This window comes from Takifugu flavidus, chromosome 1, assembly GCF_003711565.1.
Source record: "Takifugu flavidus isolate HTHZ2018 chromosome 1, ASM371156v2, whole genome shotgun sequence".
Classification (NCBI taxonomy): domain Eukaryota; kingdom Metazoa; phylum Chordata; class Actinopteri; order Tetraodontiformes; family Tetraodontidae; genus Takifugu; species Takifugu flavidus.
In genome coordinates, this window is record NC_079520.1 from 11,796,783 (window position 1) to 11,816,965 (window position 20,183).

Below are 20,183 nucleotides of genomic sequence, written 5' to 3' on the forward strand. Positions count from 1 at the left end.
TATTTTGCCGTCAGGTGCTGTCTTCCATGCACCACTGAACTGATGGGCTTATTAAATAAAAGAGAGATTGGGGTGAATTCACTGAATTGCTGCTGTTTTTCTCCGTATCCACATGATCCTTCCCTGGAGGAGAGTCATAGTGATGACTGCTTCCCTGAATGGGTCGGACCTTTTGCAGCTGTCCGGACTGGCTGTGACCTGATACAGCTGTGGCGATCAAGCAGAGGATGTTAACGTGTGATGGCGGCTGCGCTGCGTGTCAGGGTCTCTGAGCGGCTGCTATCATGTTCACAGGCGTCTCTAAACTCACTAGTGGCTCCATCACAGTCTTTTTTGATCTTCATCACATCTGTGTCCATTTTCTATGCATTTGCCATCCCAAATGGATGCTATCAGAGTGCACGTTTGGAGTTGGGAGACTGTTGACTGTTGGAGCGAGCGTGTTAAAGTTATTCATGGAAATGATAACACATGAGGTATGTGCACGCTGTGTACAGAGTTCCATGTAAAGCCAACCTATGATGACAAACTCAGCCTGCGATTTCTTCTGCTCATTCACCCTCTTCAGAAAACATCTGGAGGCTTTTACTGCAGCCTACCACCAGAGGGCAGTCTCTATGTTTTGGCCTTACATTTGGAGGGAACTCTAAAATCTATGGTTTTCAATTTGTTTACATTTAATAGGTTCATTTTTTGGAGTTTCTTGAAATGTTTCACATCTTATTCTTTTGAAAATCTAATATTTTTTTTATTTATTTTAAAGATGTGATGAAAGTGCCACATTATGTGCACTGAAAGATGGAAAGATGCCCCAAAAACCAGAACGAAGCAGTTCATGGAGGCAATGAAAGAATTATGGGGACTTTTAGCATTAGTGGAAAGTTCATAACAGGAAAGAATTTGATCCTTTTCTCAAAAGACACAAAGACATAAATCCAGGCTGAGATGGGAGACCATGTCCGAGAGGGTGAATGAATGAAACAGATTGTTTGGAGGGGGCTCCGCATATTAGCGATTATGCCTTTTCCCTTTTCTGCTTTGGTTGAGAGCAGCGTTTTGGCGAGTTCCAGCATGAACGCCCACCCCCCTGGCAAAGAGCTCAGTGCAGGCGGACAGGAAAATATCAGGCTTCTCACAGCACTCTTCCAAATGTCCTCCTCTTTCTGTACCGCTAGATCAGAGGTGTCAAACTCAAATACCCAGTGGGCCAAAATTCAAAACTGGGACAAAGTCACGGGCCAACACTGATATTTATTGAAAAATATCTTCCTCCAGCTATAACAGGAAACCTTTTGATATTTATATATTTAGTAAAATACCAGCTGGCCAGCTCTAATAGTCAATCGGTATGGTTTCGCGGGCCAAATATTATTACATTGCGGGCCAAATTTGGCCCATGGGCCAGAGTTTGACACCTAGTCGCTAGATGATTCAACAACAAAGATTGTCAATAAACAACAAAGCAGAAAGCGCGCAGTGTATACAGTCTCTTAATCTGAAGGGCTGTTTTATTTGTTTCCTGTTCTTGGAACCACAAAAATCAGAAATAAATCGAATACCGGCATCGAACTGCGCTGCAGCTCTGTTATGGTTCTATTAAGCAGAGGAAAAACATCAAAAAGGACAAACGGTGTGATGCTGTCCTGGGAAAAGCTGCCGCTGCTGATGTCGGACAGGAAATGACGCGTCTCAGGATACTGAGCACAATGACAGCCCACTGATCTCTTTTATAGACGTGGAGGGTCCCTGTTTTGTGGGAACATTTATTGGATCAGGATGTCGCTAAAAATGGCGCAGATTTCCATAGCAGCACCGTTTCCTGTCGTGTTCGCTGATACAATACTGATTCAGGAAGGATCAAAGAGAATTTTAGAATATGATAAATACTGTATGTATTCACTTAAAGGTGCTGGTGGGATATTCTCCAGGTTCTGCTTTTGATGATAACAATGAGGTTATTTCACAACAGCTCAGCACATAAAACTGTCTCTGAAATCTCTTTTGTTCCTGGCAGCGGCGATTGGTCTGAAAGTCGTAATTTCACTTTGGCAACTCGTGCTTCTAAATATGCATAAGACTTTTCTTCTATACGCAGTTCGGTCTCTGAATTCAGCCATATTTCCATCCAGGGGTCTGTCAGTAGAGGATGAGAGATGAGCCAGAACAGCATGTTAGCTGCTCCTGCATAGTCATATTGCACAGAGACGGTTTTAATTATTTACTGTGCTTAAAATCCTCAACCCGTCCTAAGACTGGATCTGGGGGGGCATCGACTTGATGAAGAACTACATGTAAACATGTTGGACGGGACTCAAAAACCTGCTGCCATCACTAAAGCTCCTGGACTGGAGTCCACAGACGTGTTTTTTTTCTTATGTGAAAATTAAATCTGAGCTGCAGGGAGATGGGTTTGGAGAGGAGCCCAGAGAAACATGCTGCAGACAGCTGCTTGTTAATGTGCCATGTGAAAACGGGTAAGGCCTGGCGCAGGGAGCTGCTGCTACACATCCATCCTTTTAAAGATCTCAGCCACTGTGTGAAGTTAAAAAAAAAGAAAAGAAACTCTTAACAGGGCTGTTAAAGCTCCACTCCTTCCACCTTCCTTGCACGTTTTAGGTCTTTTCCCCTCCTGGACCCCACATAACAGCTAATGTGGAATTTTTCTAAAGTGATTAAGAACTTTAAATGAATAAATGAAAATCCAGTGCCAGGCTTAAAAACCAACGCTGGGTGTAAGAGCAAAGGTAAGCAGTCACATCTGACTCAACTTAAGTTGTTTTACTGATGACCCGTGATGACGGAGGTAAAGCCCCAGCAGTGAGGAACAGGCAAGAGGGTGAACAGGACAGAATTAGAGCCTCAACGCCTTCCAGTTACATTTTTACCAGAACCTTTTATTAAAGAAATCACAAATTCAGCTTCTCTCACTCAGGCTGGAGTCCAGATCTTCCTCTTCACTCTGTTTTTTGCCCAATAACTCAATAAAATAGGTCCAGGTCATCAGCCCTTGAGACCTTCTTTGATGATGTTTGTGCCTGTGGGTGCAGACTTTTTTACATCTGACAGTTTATCTGAACAACATCTGTTTAGTAATAGTTGGATATTAGTTCCATTTTTAAGTGCTTTGACGTTTCTGCACTACAAAAAGTCGAGATTATGCACTTCAGGAGACGGTGTGGTGCTGCCGCCAGACACAAAAATACTCGGCATGGTTTATAAAACAACTACAGAAGACTGTGCTGTATTTCTCTGACCTACTTGATTCTCTCTGAGGTTCACATGATTCTTTAATTCTCTCTTTCAAAGCGGAGTTTGACCATCTGTCCTGCTCCCGACTAGAGTCCAAACGGTTCAGGAAAGGTTTTGGAAATCATGAGTGTTGCTGGAGAAGAAGAGAGCTGTTGTTGGCCTGAACAAGGGTTTTTACTGTTGAGGGAAATAGAATTATTATTATTATTAGACAGTACTGAGGAGCGGATGCGGCTGAACACGGTTTTCTAATGAGCGTTCTAATAACTCTTTGTTATTACTGTAGGATTTAGTCACATCTGTCTGAACCTCCAGGTTCAAGACTGGAATTTTGTTTTTACCACAGATTTTAAACAAGGTAGAATTTGTCTCTGTTCATTCCAAATCAGTGTTGTTAAGGTGAATGAATCAGTTTCCATTCGGAGATTGAGCATCAGCTATGGCAGCACATCAGGCTGCTTGTGTTGTCCTCAGTCAGAGGACATGTTGAGACCATTACATCGGATGTTCCATTGCATGGCTGAGCCTAGATGAGCCTTTACATGTAGCGTGGACCACTCAGGAATATGGAAATAAGCTCTTCAATGTCCCATAACATGGGTGACCTATGGAACCTGCAACCCTCTGTGTGTAATTCATGTTTTCTGTATGTGATGATTGGAAATAACCACAGAAATCCACCTTCTGCCTTTATTATCAGTAACATCTGTTACTTTAGTATTTTCACAGTCGAGGTTTCTTATGAGAAAGTGGGTAAATACGCTACAACCTCCGCTGCTCGCAGCCGGGAATCGTTCTGGTCGGTGGTAGGAAAAATGTGACTAGAGTTCTGGGTCACCACGGTAACAGCATGTGTTCCCCATCAGGCCTTGTTGTGAAAGCTTCATTGGGGGCGAGCTGAAGAGGAAACAGATCACCTCCACGTCATCTGTTATTTATTTCTCTTTTCTGAGAAAATCATGCTTTAATGCCGACGCTTGGCTCAGCGCTCTCATTATAGGACAGCGCCTTTAACTGTAACTTTGAAAATAACTATTATGGTGCCCTTTTGCATTTTTTCTCACAGAAGTAGACCACAGGATTTTTTGGAATCACATTGGAGCTGTGTTGTTTGTTAAGACGAACAGGATTAGGGTACATACCGACTCCACAGCAGCTGCGGCGGCGGGTGATGCTGCATCCCCTGGTGGGAAAGTGGAAAAGAAACATTTGAAGCTGGCAGAATTGGCCAACGTGCAGCTGTGTGCGTTTCTGGGTGTCGAGAGAGACATGATGAGGATTACATGTGAATCCTCAGCTGTTATAATGGAGAAGAATCACCAAGAAGACATTCTTGTCTCTGCTGTGGGTCAGTGTGGTCCAGGTCCTGGGATTCTTGTGGTCTCTCTTATTCAGGAACAGGCCAGGTTATAGACCTGAGCTCAAGTTAGGTTAGAATGCTAACCAAGCATGCTAGCTCCCAAATATTAGGCTATGTTATGGCTGACAATAAGGCACATAACAAACATTTATTTGGTGCTGGATAAATAATCATTTGAAGGCGAAGCACAACATTATTTCACAAATTTAGTTAGCAAATTCTATTTCATGTACAAGGTCTATTTGTGCGTGCTCCAATTTTGTAACTTAGATATTGCAGTCCTTCATATAAAAGGTTTCAGGTCATAAATTATTCATAAAAATTATAATAAATAAATTATAATGACAAGAAATGGCCAGATAATTACAGTCATTTATCTGTAATTGGATTGTTTCTTATTGGGGGTAATATTGGACTTGCTGAGGCCTCCAAGGCACAAGTAACCCCAAAAGCCACTAGATTTTATTATTTTGGTGATGACATTGATAAAAGCAGCACTGAGGTTCTCGAGGCAACGCTCCCATGATGTGACTTCCTCACTGACACTCAGACACTCCATCCAAGCACGCAGGTGGCCAGAGCTGCGGCTAACACCTCATTTGAGACCGCTCGCCATATTTGCACTTTCTCACATGCACACATGCGTACTTGTGCACAGCCCACAGCTGTGTCCTGCACAATACGCGACTGGAATACAGACTGGAGACAGGCCATTCCTCCGGCATGAGGCAATATCGCAGGTGTCAGATCCCAGCGACCTCTGGGAAAGCTGGAGGTCCAAACTGTTCTGTTCTCTGCCTTGGACCCCCCCTCAAATCCCACCACCCCAGACTGTCTCACACACAAACGTCTGAGTGGAACCACTGGTCATTAGCAGTTCTCCCCGTGTCAGGCCTCTGGCACGTGCACGGGCACGTGCTGTGTGGAAATGACATGCTCGTGACTGGTTCTGTCCTTTATCTCGGTCTCTGTTTTACATGACAAATTCTAAAAGGATGAGTCAGATTTTCCAGTGACACCTGGCTGGAGGTTTATCGCCATAGCAACCAAACATCCTCGAATCCACCTGATCCTTCTCTAACAGTTGTCTTCTGTTGTTTTAGCACATAAAACTTTTGGATCTATATATTTTAGATCTGCCGATGCTCCACCATCGTGAGACAAGGTGTTTAGATTCACTTCCTTCCGGGCAGAAATGTGGAAAGCTGACCTACCGGACATCTAGCAGAGGATCTAAACACTCTAATAGCTATCCAAACATCATCTACAGATGTTTATTTGTTCTGCCTGACTTCTGCTTGGGGGTATCCAACTGAGGACCCTTCTACTCCTCCAAGCAGAGCCCCCTCTAACCCCTGGTTTCCTCTATCAGTCCGCGGGGAGCTAAGCTCCGTTTCTCCTGTGGGCATCACGTAGATGAGATGTGGATCTCCAGGAAATGAGGCCAAGAAAAAAACATAGCCAAGAAAAACACGCGAGCTGGGCCTAAGAGCGGTGGGAGAAAATCCACTAAAGTGTCTGGGCCTGATTGTGGGAGTCTGGGAGAGAGCATGTTTGGTCTTTACAGGCTGTGATTACAGACTTTCCGTTCTTTTTAATTTTTTTATATCTCTTCTGTCATTTTTGTATTTTTTTCTGTGCTTTGCTGGTGGAACTGATTGTTGGCCTTGTTGCTCAGTTGTCCACTGCATTATTCACTGCACAGCTACAAAAAAAACCTAAACAATGGATCCTGCTGATGCTAATATAGCATTGCTATTTACCAAACAACATGAGTGAGTGGCGAACATTATTGTGCTCTGGGGTTATTGGAGCTCGTGCGGCATTCCTGTGGAGAAGAACACTGTTGAGTTAAACCAACAATAAAAGTTCCTTCATTTATTTTAAGACCTCCAGCTGACCTCCTTTATCTGACATGACCGCTCTACATTGTGCCTTCAGGAGTCAGACTCTAGAGCGTCCTGCTTCTATATGATGATGACGTCACTATTTCACGCTGTCTTGTGTCCTGCAGTCACCAGCAAGTTAAAGCGAAGAACTTGCATGTGATGAAGACCACAACACTCGTTTTTCTCAACTGAAATTGCTTGGATGTAGCTTTACTGCACAGAAACATTCGATTATTGGCTAACTGTTAGCTTAGCTTCAAACCTCGAACAATGACGATGTTTTTTTTGTTTATTTGTCACAACAGATTGGACCTAGGGTGCCATGTGACGTGTTATCTACTGATGTAACAGTGCTGAAAATAGTCTTTTCCCTTTTTTTTTATAAAATCAATCTAAAACTAAACTATCTAGCAAAAGAAGACGATCATTAACGGGAGTGATGTCCGATATCCTAATCTCAGTTCAAGATTTGGTAGATAATGAGTAGAACTAAAGTGACATCATCTCTGAGGCACCTTATTCCACGACTTACTGATTTGGTCATAAAGGTCAACTCATCTTCAGACAGTGAAACGACCCGCTGCCATATTCTGCGTTTAAATTTAAGATCCTTACTTTAATGTAAGGTGATATATCCAAACTGAGCTGGCTTTGGTTCTAATGGTGTAAAATGTCATCCAGACAGAACAGAGGGGGCTTCCGGACGTTTGTTTATCGATTTGTTTTATTTTCCTCTGAGGTCAGAGGTCAGCACGCCGGGCTGTCTGTTCCCATCCTCGGCTCTGCCTCGGGGGACAGTCCAGATGAAATTTATGGTGTCAAACGGGGGACTTTTATTAGTTCTGTGATCGAGGAAAGAGAAAAGTAAACACACCCACATACATACAGACACACACACAGTCATCATAGTTACCATTTGTCATTGTGGATTAGGCCAATTTTCTCACAGTGTCTTTATTAAAATACATGGGGGGGTCGAGAAAAGCTGATGACAAAAGAGAAATTAGGAAACTTTTCCCGGATCAGTGAGCAGTGCTAACTAACTTTTGGTAAATCATGTCTTGTTATGGAGCTTAATGGGTTTGGATCTGTTTATTGTTGCTGGCAACAATGACAACAATGCAGCTGCCCAGAAGAGGCTGGATCACCAGCGCGGAGGCTGGATCACCAGAGCAGAGGCTGGATCACCAGCGCGGAGGCTGGATCACCAGCGCGGAGGCTGGATCACCAGCGCAGCGGCACATCACACTAAAGTGGTGCTAACCGCTGGTTAAGATGTTTGGTTAAGCAGAGTAAATCTGTCCAGTGGGCACCAGCTCCGTCCTTATCAGGACTCACACATGTGGAATGGAACAGGAGGTTTTCCAAGTCCTCCTCTCACATTCCTGCCGCTGAGAAAGTTGGAGCTGGGATTAGTGTTTGTCAGTGATGCACAGATGATATACAGGAGACGGGCTAAGTCTCTGGAAGAACCCCTGCTCTGACGAGGACAGGCCTGGTGTGGCTTTACTTGCTACACACTGAGTACCAAAATACACATTCTACCACTAAAGTGAGGACATTTGGGTGGGTGAAGACGGGGTTTTAAGAATGAGGTTAGAACTGGTTTAGGTTAGGTCAGGGGATTAGTTAGGATGGTTAGGGTTAGGGCCTGAGGAATGCATTATGTTAAGAAAAGTCCTCACAAGGATAGAAATAAGTGACAGAAGTGTGTATACATGCGTACATGCGTGTGTGTGTGTGTGTGTGTGTGTGTGTGTGTGTGTGCGTGTGCGTGTGTGTGTGTTACTTTATGGGCTTCAAATGAGGTGAGAAGTGACTGGATAAAACCCAGACACCGCTTGCAGTCCCTTGTCAGAAAGGACTGGTTTATTACTCTGTAATAAACACTCTTCCTTATGCTTTAACGGAGTGTTTTGGTTTAGTATTTTTAGTTCTGCGTTCAGCTTTTGTCTGTTTTTAAAGGCAAATATTTACTTTGAGAGGAACTATTGACTTTTTTGGCCAAGGCTGTGTCTGTGTTTTTGTTGCTATAGTGTTCATTTCACAAATCTTGTGTGGACATAAATGCTAGTTTGATAAACAGAAAAGATCTTTATTGTCATTGTTTTGGAACAATAAAAACCAGCATTAAACTGCTCCAAGTGGGTAACAGAGGGAAGCAGGGGGCAGCTTAATCTTCAACTGTCTGGAGCCTCACAATTAATCCGGCCTACGAACCAACAAAACACGAGAAAGCCATTTTTCTCCCGATGAACAATATCGAGCAGAAGCACAGCTGGCAGCTGTGACGACCCCAAGTTTCTGTCAGGCTTCCTCAGATGTGTCTCGTGCAGACAGAAAATCCCTCTGAGACACGTTAGAGATCTGTGTATGATCCTCTGACTACATTTGACTTGCGTTTATTTTCTGCTCGGCTCTCTTTAAACTTCTGGACATTATTTACCTCAGAGTTCCACTCGCTTCCTTCTCATCGCCGCCGTGACTTCGGCCAAAGCGGCCGCTGATGGACGGGTTGTCGTATCTCGTTAACAAGGTACGTGAGATGAGGTCTGAAGGAAGGACATGAGCCATTTGTATGAGGAAGGAAAATAAAGCCGTGCAGACGTTGTGCGCTTCAGGGCCGGAGGCCGTCACGTGTGTCCGTAAATGCATAATCTGGTAAAGTCATGAACCTTCTAATGCAGAGAGCAGACCTCATCGTTCAGCTCTGATCTTCCACATTTTCTTCTCTCCAAGGTCCTCTTGTCTTTGATGGAGAAACTCAAAACATCTTGAGCAGCCGCTCAGTCTTCAGCCCTCACTTTGCTTGAACCATCAGCTGCGTTTGATTCAGTCAACCACTGCATCCTTCTCTTCTACTCTCTTTTGGGTCCTAACCAGCTCTCCTCTGGGGTCCCCCAAGGATCAGAGCAGGGGCTGCTGCTCTTCCATTCATCTGCTCACATGGCTTTTCATGTCACGACACCTCGATGAACCCTCAGTCTCAGATCTCAAACTGTCCCTGGGTTATATCCGGATGGATGCAGGACCACCAGCTCCACCGTATCCCTGGTAACACTGCTCCTGTTTTTCCTGACCAACCAATCCATTCATCTCAACGCTGACATCAACAATGGCACCTTGTCTCCGGCTTTTACCAAAACAGTTTGAAATCACCGAGTCACGATTGATGATCAACTGACTTTTTTGATCATGTTCCCTCCGTCTGTTGCGCCACTTTCACCATTAGAAGAATCCAACCTTTCCTAAGCCAGCATGCACCCAGCTGCTGGTACAAGCCAGGAAGATCTCCTGCACTGACGGCTGCAGGAGAGTCGTTGTCCTTGTTTCTGGCATGAGCGTCGTCTGGCAAAGCCACCTGCACAGGCACGGCGATCCTATTTTATAACTGAACATTATAAACTTTACAGCTTCCTACTTTATAACTATTTCCATAGCTTGTTCTCCAATGGAGGAATGACCTCCCGAGCTCTGTCAGGGCTAAAGCGCCCCTCTCTTCCTTCACAAAGCTCTTGAAGACACAGCTCTTCACAGAGCATCTGCTCTCCTAATTGCTCCCCTTTATATCCGTCTTCACTCCCTCTCTGCAGCTCTATTAGGTCGTTTTAATAGGTAGTTTAGGACTGTAAGCTAGTATTTTTTTTACATAGCTCTCAGTTGCATGGTGGCTTTCACTGTAAGTCGCTTTGGACAAAAGCATCGCCTGGGAATTCAACCAGCTTAATCCTTAAAAATGTGTTCCAGTCTTCACTGGACGCTTTTGTTTGGTGGTCAGACTCATGTTTCCCCTTTTTGAGGTCTCATCTCTGCAGTCTTTCCTCTCACAGAGGCATGCTGGGTAATTTGTAGGCTTATATTAACCACTCAGCAATGACAGGAAGGGAGAGAATACGGGAGGGATAAAGAGGAGATGCTATGGGGGGGTAGGAACACTGGGGAGTTTTAGAGAGAAAGGAAAGAACGCTAAGTGGAAGTCCTGTGAGCAGATAAGAGTGGGGAGTAGAAAGGGGAGAGAGGAAGTGAAGCTGTGGAGGATCAGGATTGGGGGGCCCACGGCCTGCTCACAACCCCAGACTTTAGTGCCATATTCACTCCCAAGTCACTGGTCAGCAGCTTCCCTCCAGTAACAAAGCTCTTTCTTGTGGGGGGGCTCAGGGCCCTTGGCTGCTTTCATCCACATGCACTTTATCGTCCTGAGCTCACTATCAGGCGTCTGCTACTCGGCTTAAGTCACGCAGAAAGATCCAGACCATAGTGAACCGCAAAGGTCCTCCAGACAACGATCTCTTCCATACTTATCTACACCACATATGGTCTCACTCGTGTGTATACTGTACACCCAGTTTATTAAAGAAAAACACTTTTAAATTATGACTCTCCCTTCCTGTTTTAACTTTTTTTCTTTTTTTAAAAAAGGAAGGGTTAGCGCGACAAATTTATTTTTAATGAGGATGATGATTTACAGTCCTGTAAGAGAATTCACATGACTTCATATGCTGGAGGGATTTTTTTTTTTACCCATAATTCAGGATATTATCAGTAGAAACGCCACTCACTTGGTCGCAGGAAACCTGCTGCTCTGGTGTAAGTCTTTCCTGTCTCCTGTTTCCCTTTGGCAGAATCCTCCTGCTGAGTTATTGGGTCCCTGTGAGAGACGCGTTGCCTTTAGATGCCCCTCTAAGGAGTTCAGTCCTTAGGACAAATTACCAACAAGTTCCATCTTTTCATTAAAGCTAGATTTTAGTATTGCGAGCCCATTGTCCTTCTATAGGCAACAGCTGCAGGGCTGAGACTGGAGCAAAGACAAAACACACACCCGTTTCAAAAAGCCACTGAAAGACAGACGCACACACACACATTAGCCCTCGAGGCTTTATCTGCCTCTGATTTATCTGAAAACTTGTTGAAATAGTTGTCTGATGTTGAGGCTCCTAGCAGCTCTTTGAATTCCCTAAAATGCCTTTTGTCCAGATTTCATTTAACAGCTGTCAGTCAACATTGCTGCCTTTCCAGGAGGAACCTCAGAGGTCCTCACACACCCTAGTTCCAGGGTACTTTTCCCCTCACATGTTTTTCAGCTCTTGTAAAGATGCTGCTCTCATCGCTCCGTTTCCGTCACAGTAAACCATCTTTGACTCTTCACCCACTCTCCCCCACTCCAAGGACGGCCCTCTCCTGCAGTTCTTTATCTCTCCTGACTGCATCCAAGTGCTCTCTGGGACATCACTGGCACACACTGCATCCTTTCTTGCACAAACTCTGACATATACAAGGGTGTGTGTGTGTGTGTGTGTGTGTGTGTGTGTGTGTGTGTGTGTGTGTGTGTGTGTGTGTGTGTGTGTGTTTAGACACCTGTTTGGCATCGCCTACCTATGTTGAAATGTGTTCTTCACTGTCTGCCAGAGTGTGTTTGTGTCTCTCCTTTTTGAACAGGCTACGGAGTTCTTTCATTAGGCAGAGAAACAACAAATATTTTACTGCCAGATCACATTTTAAAGCCATCTTTCTGTCAAAACACATTTAAACTCAACCAGAGGCAAAAACAAAAGTACACCCCAGACTCAAAATTCTCAAAGTTCCAAACAGAGCTTGATTCTTTGACCAACATCTGGGATTTAATTCTTTTTAAATTATGATTAAAGGTGCATTTCAAAAGTTGGTATATAATTAAAGGTCTGAGCCCTGATTTATAAGATATTCATTCATAATTTGAATAGCTAGAGGAGTAGGCTACTAAACTTTATGAATGTAAATGAAAGTCCAGTCGGGGGAGTGTGCCAGTATATCTTCCTACATGTGCTAGTGCTCTGATTTTGTACTTTTAAATGTTGACCACTAGGTGGCTGCAGAGAGCGAAATACAAAAACTTGAGTGTTGGCTCTCTCTTGTGGAAATATCAAAAACCACATTCAAATATTTATTTTCCTGTCATAACAATGTCAATCATCTCAGCTGTTTTAACCATTCAAAATTGATAAATACATTCATTTATATAAATTCAAAAATGTGGTCTGTCACTAATGACAATGGTCTATTCATCATGTTTACTCCTTCAAAAACTGTTCTTTTATTTCTGTCTGTTTATTTGTTTGTGTGTTTGTTTTCATTCAGGGTCAGCCAGGGCCTCTTGGCCCTCAGGGCGATCGAGGGCCTCCAGGTCAACCAGGTGATCCAGGTATCCATGGACCAAAGGGTCAAAAAGGTGACCGGGGCCGCACCGGCATCTTTGGTCCAAAAGGAAACGTGGTAACGTGTTGCTCTCATTTCTAACAGTCAGATAAACTGAACAAATGGTGTCCTTTCATTTAGCCTGATCTTTGTGTGTCCACAGGGACTGACTGGTGTTCCTGGCTTTTCTGGGAGTAATGGTATTCCTGTAAGTCCATGCACCAGTACAAACCAGGCTGTAGTCCAGGCTTCCTTTTGTGCAAGAAGCTGATGTTTCATTGGTTCTGCAGGGCCACCCAGGACAAGGTGGGCCAAGGGGAAAGCCAGGAGCTGACGGCTGTAATGGAACTAATGGAGAACCAGGGTTAGACGGGATACCTGGCCGTAATGGACGTCCTGGCTTTTCTGTAGGTGCAACTGTTCCTGTCTGGATCATGAAGGTCAAAACACTGGTATGTGTTTCCAGTAAGTAAACAGCTTCTCATCCCAGGGCCAACCAGGAAGGAAGGGGGAGAAAGGAGACACTCTGGAACTACACGTTTACATGGAGCGTTTCCGGGTGAGCAAAAATGCAACATTTGTGTTACGCATATGATGAACTTTTGTAGAAAAGAATAAACACATTTGGCCAGTGTAACATTGCCAAGATCACCAAAACGTTAGGACTACTGACGATCAGTGATTGACTATAACATCTACTGAAATACTGCTGGGATTTTAAGGAACATGGAGTTTGTCTGACTCCTCCTTGACATTGTAGAGGTTTCTGTTCACCCAAATATACGGAAAATGATTAAATCTAGGATTTGAGTTCTTGATTAATATCTATCAATATTATGTCATTTTAAAAAGTTACCAATAGATATTCAAGAAACTGTAAATCATTCAACTCTTGCGTTTCTTTGATTTTTAATAAAGTTCTTTTAATGATTTTTTTTTTACTTTTACTTAAACCTGAGGGGGGTTAAATATCATTATGATTCTTCTGGTTTCCCCCAGGGAGACTTTGGAGCACCGGGATCAAATGGAATACTGGTAAGAGATATTACAATAATTCTTTCTTTCTTTTATGAAAAGATCATTTTATATATTTGCAGCACTCATCATCTGCTTTTTTTCACATGACATTTCAGGGGCCTCCGGGATTTCCAGGATTACAGGGTAACAGAGGAACCTCGGGGCCAAAGGTGTGTTAATAATAACAATAACAACAACAATAATAATACTCAGAAGAATACAATTATTACAAGTTATTATTCTTACCAATACTACTGCTAATAATAATAATAATAATAATAATAATAATAATAATAATATAATAATAATAATAATAATAATCTCACCCCTCACCGTGTGCTATGAATGGTTTCATTTTTGGTGTCTTCCTCCAGGGTCCGCCAGGTGACCCCGGTCCTCGAGGACAAAAGGTGAGATGATCAACATTATCCTCACAACAGACGGTGTCTATAATCGATGTCTATAAACGGAGACTTTTCTGGTTTTGGTCAGGGCACGATGGTGAACGTGCTCAAGGGTGTCAAAGGAGACCAAGTAAGTGATCGTCTTTCTGATAAAAGCTGCTAAAATGATCGATCGTATCAATAATGTGAATTTCCACTCGCACTGTTTTGAACATACTATAAAATACTCGTTATCTTGTTACCAGTTATAAGATTTAAGACCAGTTTCTCCAAAAATACGACTTTTGTTAGTCCATGTTAGGGCATGTTTGTTCTACTTCTGAGAAAAGTTGGATCATTATTCTTAACTCTCACCTTTAAAGTTTGGGATTTCATTTAAAGCGGAATTTGAAATAATTAAGCTCATTAGCTCTAACTAGTTCTAACCTATCCAGATAATATTGGTATGAATCATTTGTGTTGCGTAATGCATCCGTTTTTGGAAGTGTGTATTTAGAAGTGTCTTTTTCGTGGTTAAATTTGATAACTTTTTTTACCCCAATTACAGGGAGATATCGGACCAGCGGGACCTCCAGGAAACGCCACCTATCCACAAATTCGGGGGCTTTTGGTCAGTGCAGAGGCTGCACGTATTGGTCACAACCTTGGAATGACCTTCAAGTGTCATCTGTCTCAACAATCTGAAACATGGCATTCTATTTCATGATTTTAGGGATATCGAGGACAGAAAGGTCTGAAAGGAGAAAGAGGAGATCGGGTATGAGGAAGCGTGCATGTTTGAAGAGAAATGATGGATATTTGCTGTTCTGGAAGCTGCTGACTGTTTCCCCCGTTGGGTGTCTTTCAGGCTGATAATAAAGGGGAAACTGGTGTGATGGGATTTTCTGGAGCGCGAGTGAGCATCGTCGCTTTTCCTCAACTTTCTTCATCATCATTTCTCTTAACTGAAGCTGTTTTAAATGTTTTAGGGGCCACCTGGTGCAGAGGGAAGCCCCGGCATAAAGGTACGATTCGAATCAGGATCATTCGCTCATTGAATTCTGAATTTATCAGATGAAATGTTATGTCGTTCACACTGGGGATTATCTTTCAGGGCGACCTCGGTGAAACAGGGCCCACAGGTCAAGGTGGCATAAAGGTAAGATGAACCTGACTAATGCATCAAATAAAAAGTTCCCTTAAAAGATGCTATTTTAGAAGGTTTAGCAAGCCATTCAAGGAAATCCTTGGTTGTACGGCTTCTTTATGGGATTTAATGTTTTCTAAATCTGACACACACACACACACACACACACACACACTGGTTAACTGGTCTGAGAGGGTTCTCAGACAAACATCATCCCTTTGTTCTTGTCACATCTGAATTAAAGACCCAAAGAAACGCTAATACGCTCAGTTCAAATGCAGATTCAGATCACCTGTGACAGGTGAGTTAGTTTAAGCAGGTTTCCCTGGAGGAGGGTGTCAGACAGGAGGCAGACACTGGTCAGGTTAGTGGGGTTACATCACCCATCTGGCCCGTAGTAGCCAGGAGGAGGTTCCTGGAGAGCATGCTTGAGGCGCTTTCTCTGAAATTGTCCCCACATGTGGAGGAAGGTGGAATTGAATGGATGAAAAAGATTTAACGATCCTCAGCTGCGCCATCACGTTGTGATCACACTGATGCTCACACCAACGTTACACCAAGACTCAACAAACAAGAGAAGGTTTAACTGAGGTTCGGTCTGTTCTTCAGGGCAGCAGAGGTGAACCAGGAGAGCTGATTTCATCAGGAACCAGCTGGCCCTGGTCTTCAGTGGGTAAGTTGATGAACAGGAACAATCGAGCTGGCTTCAGTAAAGAAGAAATGAAATATGAAATATACCCCTTCAACCAGCTGGCCCTGAAGGTCCTCCAGGAGAGCAGGGTCCTCAGGGCGAAAGGGGCCCAGTTGGAGACCAAGGGTTCCCAGGACCCCCAGGACTCCCAGCCTCAGCTGCACAACATCAAGGTCTGTCAAACACTGAAATGAATCTACTCAAGAGGTTGTGACAACATAGAAATCTGTATACTTGGATTTATTATTCAAAATTAAATATGCATTACCAATAAAATAATTGGATATTGTTTGTGATATACTGGCAGGTCTTACATTCCTGTTCATTTGGTTGTATTGTAATATGCCAGGTAATAACACTCCTTTTCTGTCTGACAGTTTGGGATTTCATGGGGCCATTTGGTTTCAAGGGTGAGGAAGGAGAGAAGGGCCCAAGAGGAGAACCAGGACTTCCTGCTTTGTTTGCAGGACCTAAAGGCAGCACAGGGCGCCCAGGCAACCCGGGACCCCCAGGACCCAAAGGAACATGTGAGTGACTGACTGACTGACTGACTGACTGAGTGACTGACTGAGTGACTGACTGACTGAGTGACTGACTGACTGACTGAGTGACTGACTGAGTGACTGACTGACTGAGTGAGTGACTGACTGACTGACTGACTGACTGACTGACTGACTGACTGACTGACTGTTTAACCCTGCAATCTATCAAATTCCCACCAGGGGCAGCTCCAAAGTTGTGGAGCACAACAGTTTAATATTTTCCTGTAAAAGAGCTACTTTCCAGAGGTCCAAAGTCACAGACGCCTGCAGTCGGCTTCATTCTCAAGAACTGACTCAAAGTTGCCTGTTCAGTTTTGCAGTGTGCGCCACTACGTCTGCTCTCGTTGATTGTAAAGCAGCTGACCTTGTCTGTGACCTTTGCTCACCTCTGCTCTGCACCTGTTGAATGTCCCCAGGGGAAGACTGGTACAAGGGTGCTGCTGGTGCCAGAGGAAGACCTGGCAGGCCCGGCTCTAAAGGACTAAAAGGTTCTTTTTATGTTGTTCATTAGAAACTAGATTCATACAAAAAAAATACATTTGCTAAGATTCTACTGAAATATTGTACACATTTAGGTGATAATGGTCAATGTGAGTGCGCCATTGTGAATGCTCCACCTGGACTCCCCGGCCCAGCTGGAGAAAAGGGTGGTGCTGGTATGACTGGAGAATTTGGTAAAAAGGGTGATGTAGGAGATCCAGGTCCTCAAGGAGAAGATGGATCCCCTGTAAGACTGAGCTATTTACACGTGTTCTACTCTTTTCTGTTTGCTCATTATGTTCTCTGTCCATTTTTTGTAAGGGATTCCCTGGGGTGATTGGTTTGTCAGGGCCAAAAGGTCGAAAAGGAGAATACTCAGTAGCCAAACAGAAAGGTGAGTCAAATATCAGCACCAGCCTTGGTGAAGGTGAAGATTACTCTGTTGATACATGTGTACCACTGCAGGATATCAGGGAGACCCAGGTGATCCTGGACTTAATAGGGAGCACGGAGCAGCAGGGGAACCCGGCAGCATCGGGCTGCCTGGTTTTCCTGGGAGTCCAGGTTCTCCAGTGAGTTCACCTGTCATCTCTATGGTGCAACATGTTTAGCATGTTAGCTCATTTGTGTAAAAGGAGCATAATGTAAATATGCTGCTGTTTTCCTATTTATTCGGAGACATGTCAGTTATCTTAATACTGATGATTTCCATCATGCTAATTAAGTGTCTGTTGTCATCAGGGGGAAGCCACCCAAGGACAACATGGAGATAAAGGTTTTCAAGGTCTTCCAGGGCAACCTGGTGCTGCTGGGTTAAGGGGAGAGCCAGGTGAAGACTTCAGAGGGGTCAAAGGTCAGCGTGGATTACCTGGTGACGCGGGCCTCCCAGGGTATGAAGGAGTTGCAGGAACACCCGGCAGCCCAGGTGAGAGGCCGTCAACTGACCTGTTTACTCTTAATATGATGTTGCATATCTCTAGCAACTTTACCTCTATTTTCTTTCAACTAAGCGTTTAATTTTTACCCTTTCTCTCTCTGTTGTGATTTAATACCAAGCAGTGAAATGGGAATGGCTTGTCATTAAACCCAGACAAACAAAAGCATGTCCACTTTTGTTTTTACATTCAGATCCATTTTGTATTCCATACGTATATAAACTATATATATGCTCTCTTTGCCTGTTGTCACCATGGTAGACAGGCTGCATCCCTCAAACGAGCAGCCGCGATGCTTGTTTAAAACAATGCTTGTGCTTTTGAATAACATTGTTCCGAATGCCTCTCTCTTTCATTCTCTCTCAATTATGACTGAAAGGTGGCTGTAGTCCAACAGAAGGTGAAGGACAGGTGGATGTAACAGGTAGCTGGTATAATCAAGTTTCCCCTTGCTCTGTTGATGATAACTCTTTTTGGCTTCGCTTCTGGATCATTCAGATTTTGCGTGTGAAGGGTTTAGCGTTGGACACTACCTAGTGTAATGCTAATGTCAGGATCCACGCTGGGCAAAAGTCAAAACTCACTTGCACTCCAATAGTCCTTTCCTCATACATGGCTTCACATACAAGCATGATGTTGTTTGTAAGACATTACTTTGACTTTTACAGGGCCGTGCGATGCTATTCCAGGACGCCCTGGGCCACCGGGTTATCCAGGACCTCTTGGATTGCCGGGCTTTATAGGTAAAACAACATGAAAGTAGTCTTGAGTTTTACCCAAATGATTCCTTCTTCATTTTGAAAATGTCAAATTTATAATTTACTTATAGGTCCTTCTGGGGAAAAGGGTTTCAAGGGTCAACCTGGAGCAAGAGGAGAGAAAGGAGAAATGGGAGAACAAGGCATAGGTGGTAAACCTGGACCACCAGGTAAGGAGCAGTGTTTGGTCTCAGATCCCTGTGCTTTTATGCTGGAGCCCCATTAACTTCATACTATTTATACAGGTTTTCCTGGCCCCCGCGGAGACCGAGGGCTTCCTGGCATCCATGGTTCAATAGGAGTACCTGGATTTGATGGCCTGCCTGGCCGCCAGGGGTTTAAAGGAGAAAAGGGTGCTCATGGAGAGGTTTTAGGAGCATCTCCCGGACCTCACGGAGACCAGGGGCTGCCTGGAATTCGAGGAAGTAAAGGCCCAAGTGGGGATTCTGGGGCCCAAGGCTATCAAGGTTAGCATCCTCTTTTTTTAAACATTGTTTTTTTGCACATGATCGTTACAGGGGGCTGAAACCCTAAATATATTCAAACAAACTCTTTTTTTTCCATTATTACAGGAATGGATGGCATGCCTGGTATGACTGGCTTTAAGGGTCAACATGGTCCTTTGGGTCTGCAGGGTGAACAGGGAAGGCCTGGGCCACCAGGCATTTATGGCTACCCTGGTGATCCTGGAAGAGCGGGTCCCCCTGGACCACTCGGTGCTGTCGGCCAGCCCGGTAAAACATAACACTGAGTGCTGTCATATCTACACCTGACATGTTGTGAATACATTTATCTCTTCGACAGGTTTCACAGGAGAAAGGGGAACTGAAGGGGAGCCTGGGTCTCCAGGTCCAATGGGACGAAAAGGTACCCCAGGGGCATATGGTGATGATGGTCCCATTGGAGAATCTGGGCCACCAGGTGACCCAGGAGTGCCTGGTGCAGCTGGCCAACCAGGACTTCCAGGAATGAAGGGTCTGTTTCTTAGATACTGTGTTTATTTTGAACAATATAAACTTGTAGACTAAACCATTAAATGAATGTTGTGATCAGTAATTTATAATTTATTAATAAAAATGTTTAAATGTTTGGTTCTCTCTGTCTTCTCATGATCCTTCACTTTACAGGATACAAAGGGTCTCCTGGAATGTCAGGTTTTGAGGGGATGAGGGGCGACACAGGGCCAAAAGGCTCCAGTGGGGAACAAGGAGAACCTGGAGGACTTGGAGAAGTTGGCCCAAAAGGCATATCAGGCCACAAAGGGCAGAAAGGTGAAACAACATTCTGTTAGCACTAAACTCCACCATGTAACTCAAACTAAAGTTAAAAGTGTCTCCTACCAGGTGACCGTGGTCTGATGGGTCCACCTGGAAAGAAGCCCGACATCCCTCGCCAGATGATCGTAGAAATGAAGGGAACCAAAGGAGAACCTGGGCCTCGAGGATATGAAGGTTTTACTGGCCCAAGAGGTGTGCAGTCATTTTCTGTTACCATGTCATTTTGGTTTTTTCCACTTTCTTAAGCTGGATATTTTCTGACATCATGTATTCCTTTTTTATTA

General features: G+C 44.0%; 1 protein-coding gene and 1 long non-coding RNA gene across 3 annotated transcripts in view; one reads left to right on the forward strand and one right to left on the reverse strand.

Moving 5' to 3' along the window:
- col4a2 (collagen, type IV, alpha 2) overlaps positions 1 to 20,183 on the forward strand; it is a 40,716-nt gene that overhangs the window by 14,949 nt on the left and 5,584 nt on the right. For both annotated transcript variants that reach the window (XM_057041366.1, XM_057041374.1), the window contains exons 5-33: positions 12,613 to 12,747; positions 12,833 to 12,877; positions 12,960 to 13,076; positions 13,160 to 13,228; positions 13,669 to 13,704; positions 13,803 to 13,856; positions 14,061 to 14,096; positions 14,179 to 14,220; positions 14,638 to 14,700; positions 14,803 to 14,847; positions 14,938 to 14,985; positions 15,059 to 15,094; positions 15,184 to 15,228; positions 15,826 to 15,889; positions 15,967 to 16,080; positions 16,285 to 16,434; positions 16,866 to 16,937; positions 17,025 to 17,176; positions 17,251 to 17,323; positions 17,395 to 17,501; positions 17,671 to 17,854; positions 18,244 to 18,288; positions 18,533 to 18,607; positions 18,694 to 18,792; positions 18,868 to 19,089; positions 19,195 to 19,356; positions 19,427 to 19,597; positions 19,750 to 19,893; positions 19,966 to 20,091. In XM_057041366.1, coding sequence (XP_056897346.1) covers positions 12,613 to 12,747; positions 12,833 to 12,877; positions 12,960 to 13,076; positions 13,160 to 13,228; positions 13,669 to 13,704; positions 13,803 to 13,856; positions 14,061 to 14,096; positions 14,179 to 14,220; positions 14,638 to 14,700; positions 14,803 to 14,847; positions 14,938 to 14,985; positions 15,059 to 15,094; positions 15,184 to 15,228; positions 15,826 to 15,889; positions 15,967 to 16,080; positions 16,285 to 16,434; positions 16,866 to 16,937; positions 17,025 to 17,176; positions 17,251 to 17,323; positions 17,395 to 17,501; positions 17,671 to 17,854; positions 18,244 to 18,288; positions 18,533 to 18,607; positions 18,694 to 18,792; positions 18,868 to 19,089; positions 19,195 to 19,356; positions 19,427 to 19,597; positions 19,750 to 19,893; positions 19,966 to 20,091 — 2,731 coding nt within the window. The remainder of the gene's footprint in view (positions 1 to 12,612; positions 12,748 to 12,832; positions 12,878 to 12,959; positions 13,077 to 13,159; positions 13,229 to 13,668; positions 13,705 to 13,802; positions 13,857 to 14,060; positions 14,097 to 14,178; positions 14,221 to 14,637; positions 14,701 to 14,802; positions 14,848 to 14,937; positions 14,986 to 15,058; positions 15,095 to 15,183; positions 15,229 to 15,825; positions 15,890 to 15,966; positions 16,081 to 16,284; positions 16,435 to 16,865; positions 16,938 to 17,024; positions 17,177 to 17,250; positions 17,324 to 17,394; positions 17,502 to 17,670; positions 17,855 to 18,243; positions 18,289 to 18,532; positions 18,608 to 18,693; positions 18,793 to 18,867; positions 19,090 to 19,194; positions 19,357 to 19,426; positions 19,598 to 19,749; positions 19,894 to 19,965; positions 20,092 to 20,183) is intronic.
- On the reverse strand, positions 2,810 to 11,446 carry LOC130530356 (uncharacterized). The gene is made up of 3 exons (XR_008951815.1): positions 11,058 to 11,446; positions 4,392 to 4,432; positions 2,810 to 4,146 (listed from the first exon to the last, which is right to left on the reverse strand). It is a non-coding gene; the product is annotated as an uncharacterized LOC130530356 (long non-coding RNA).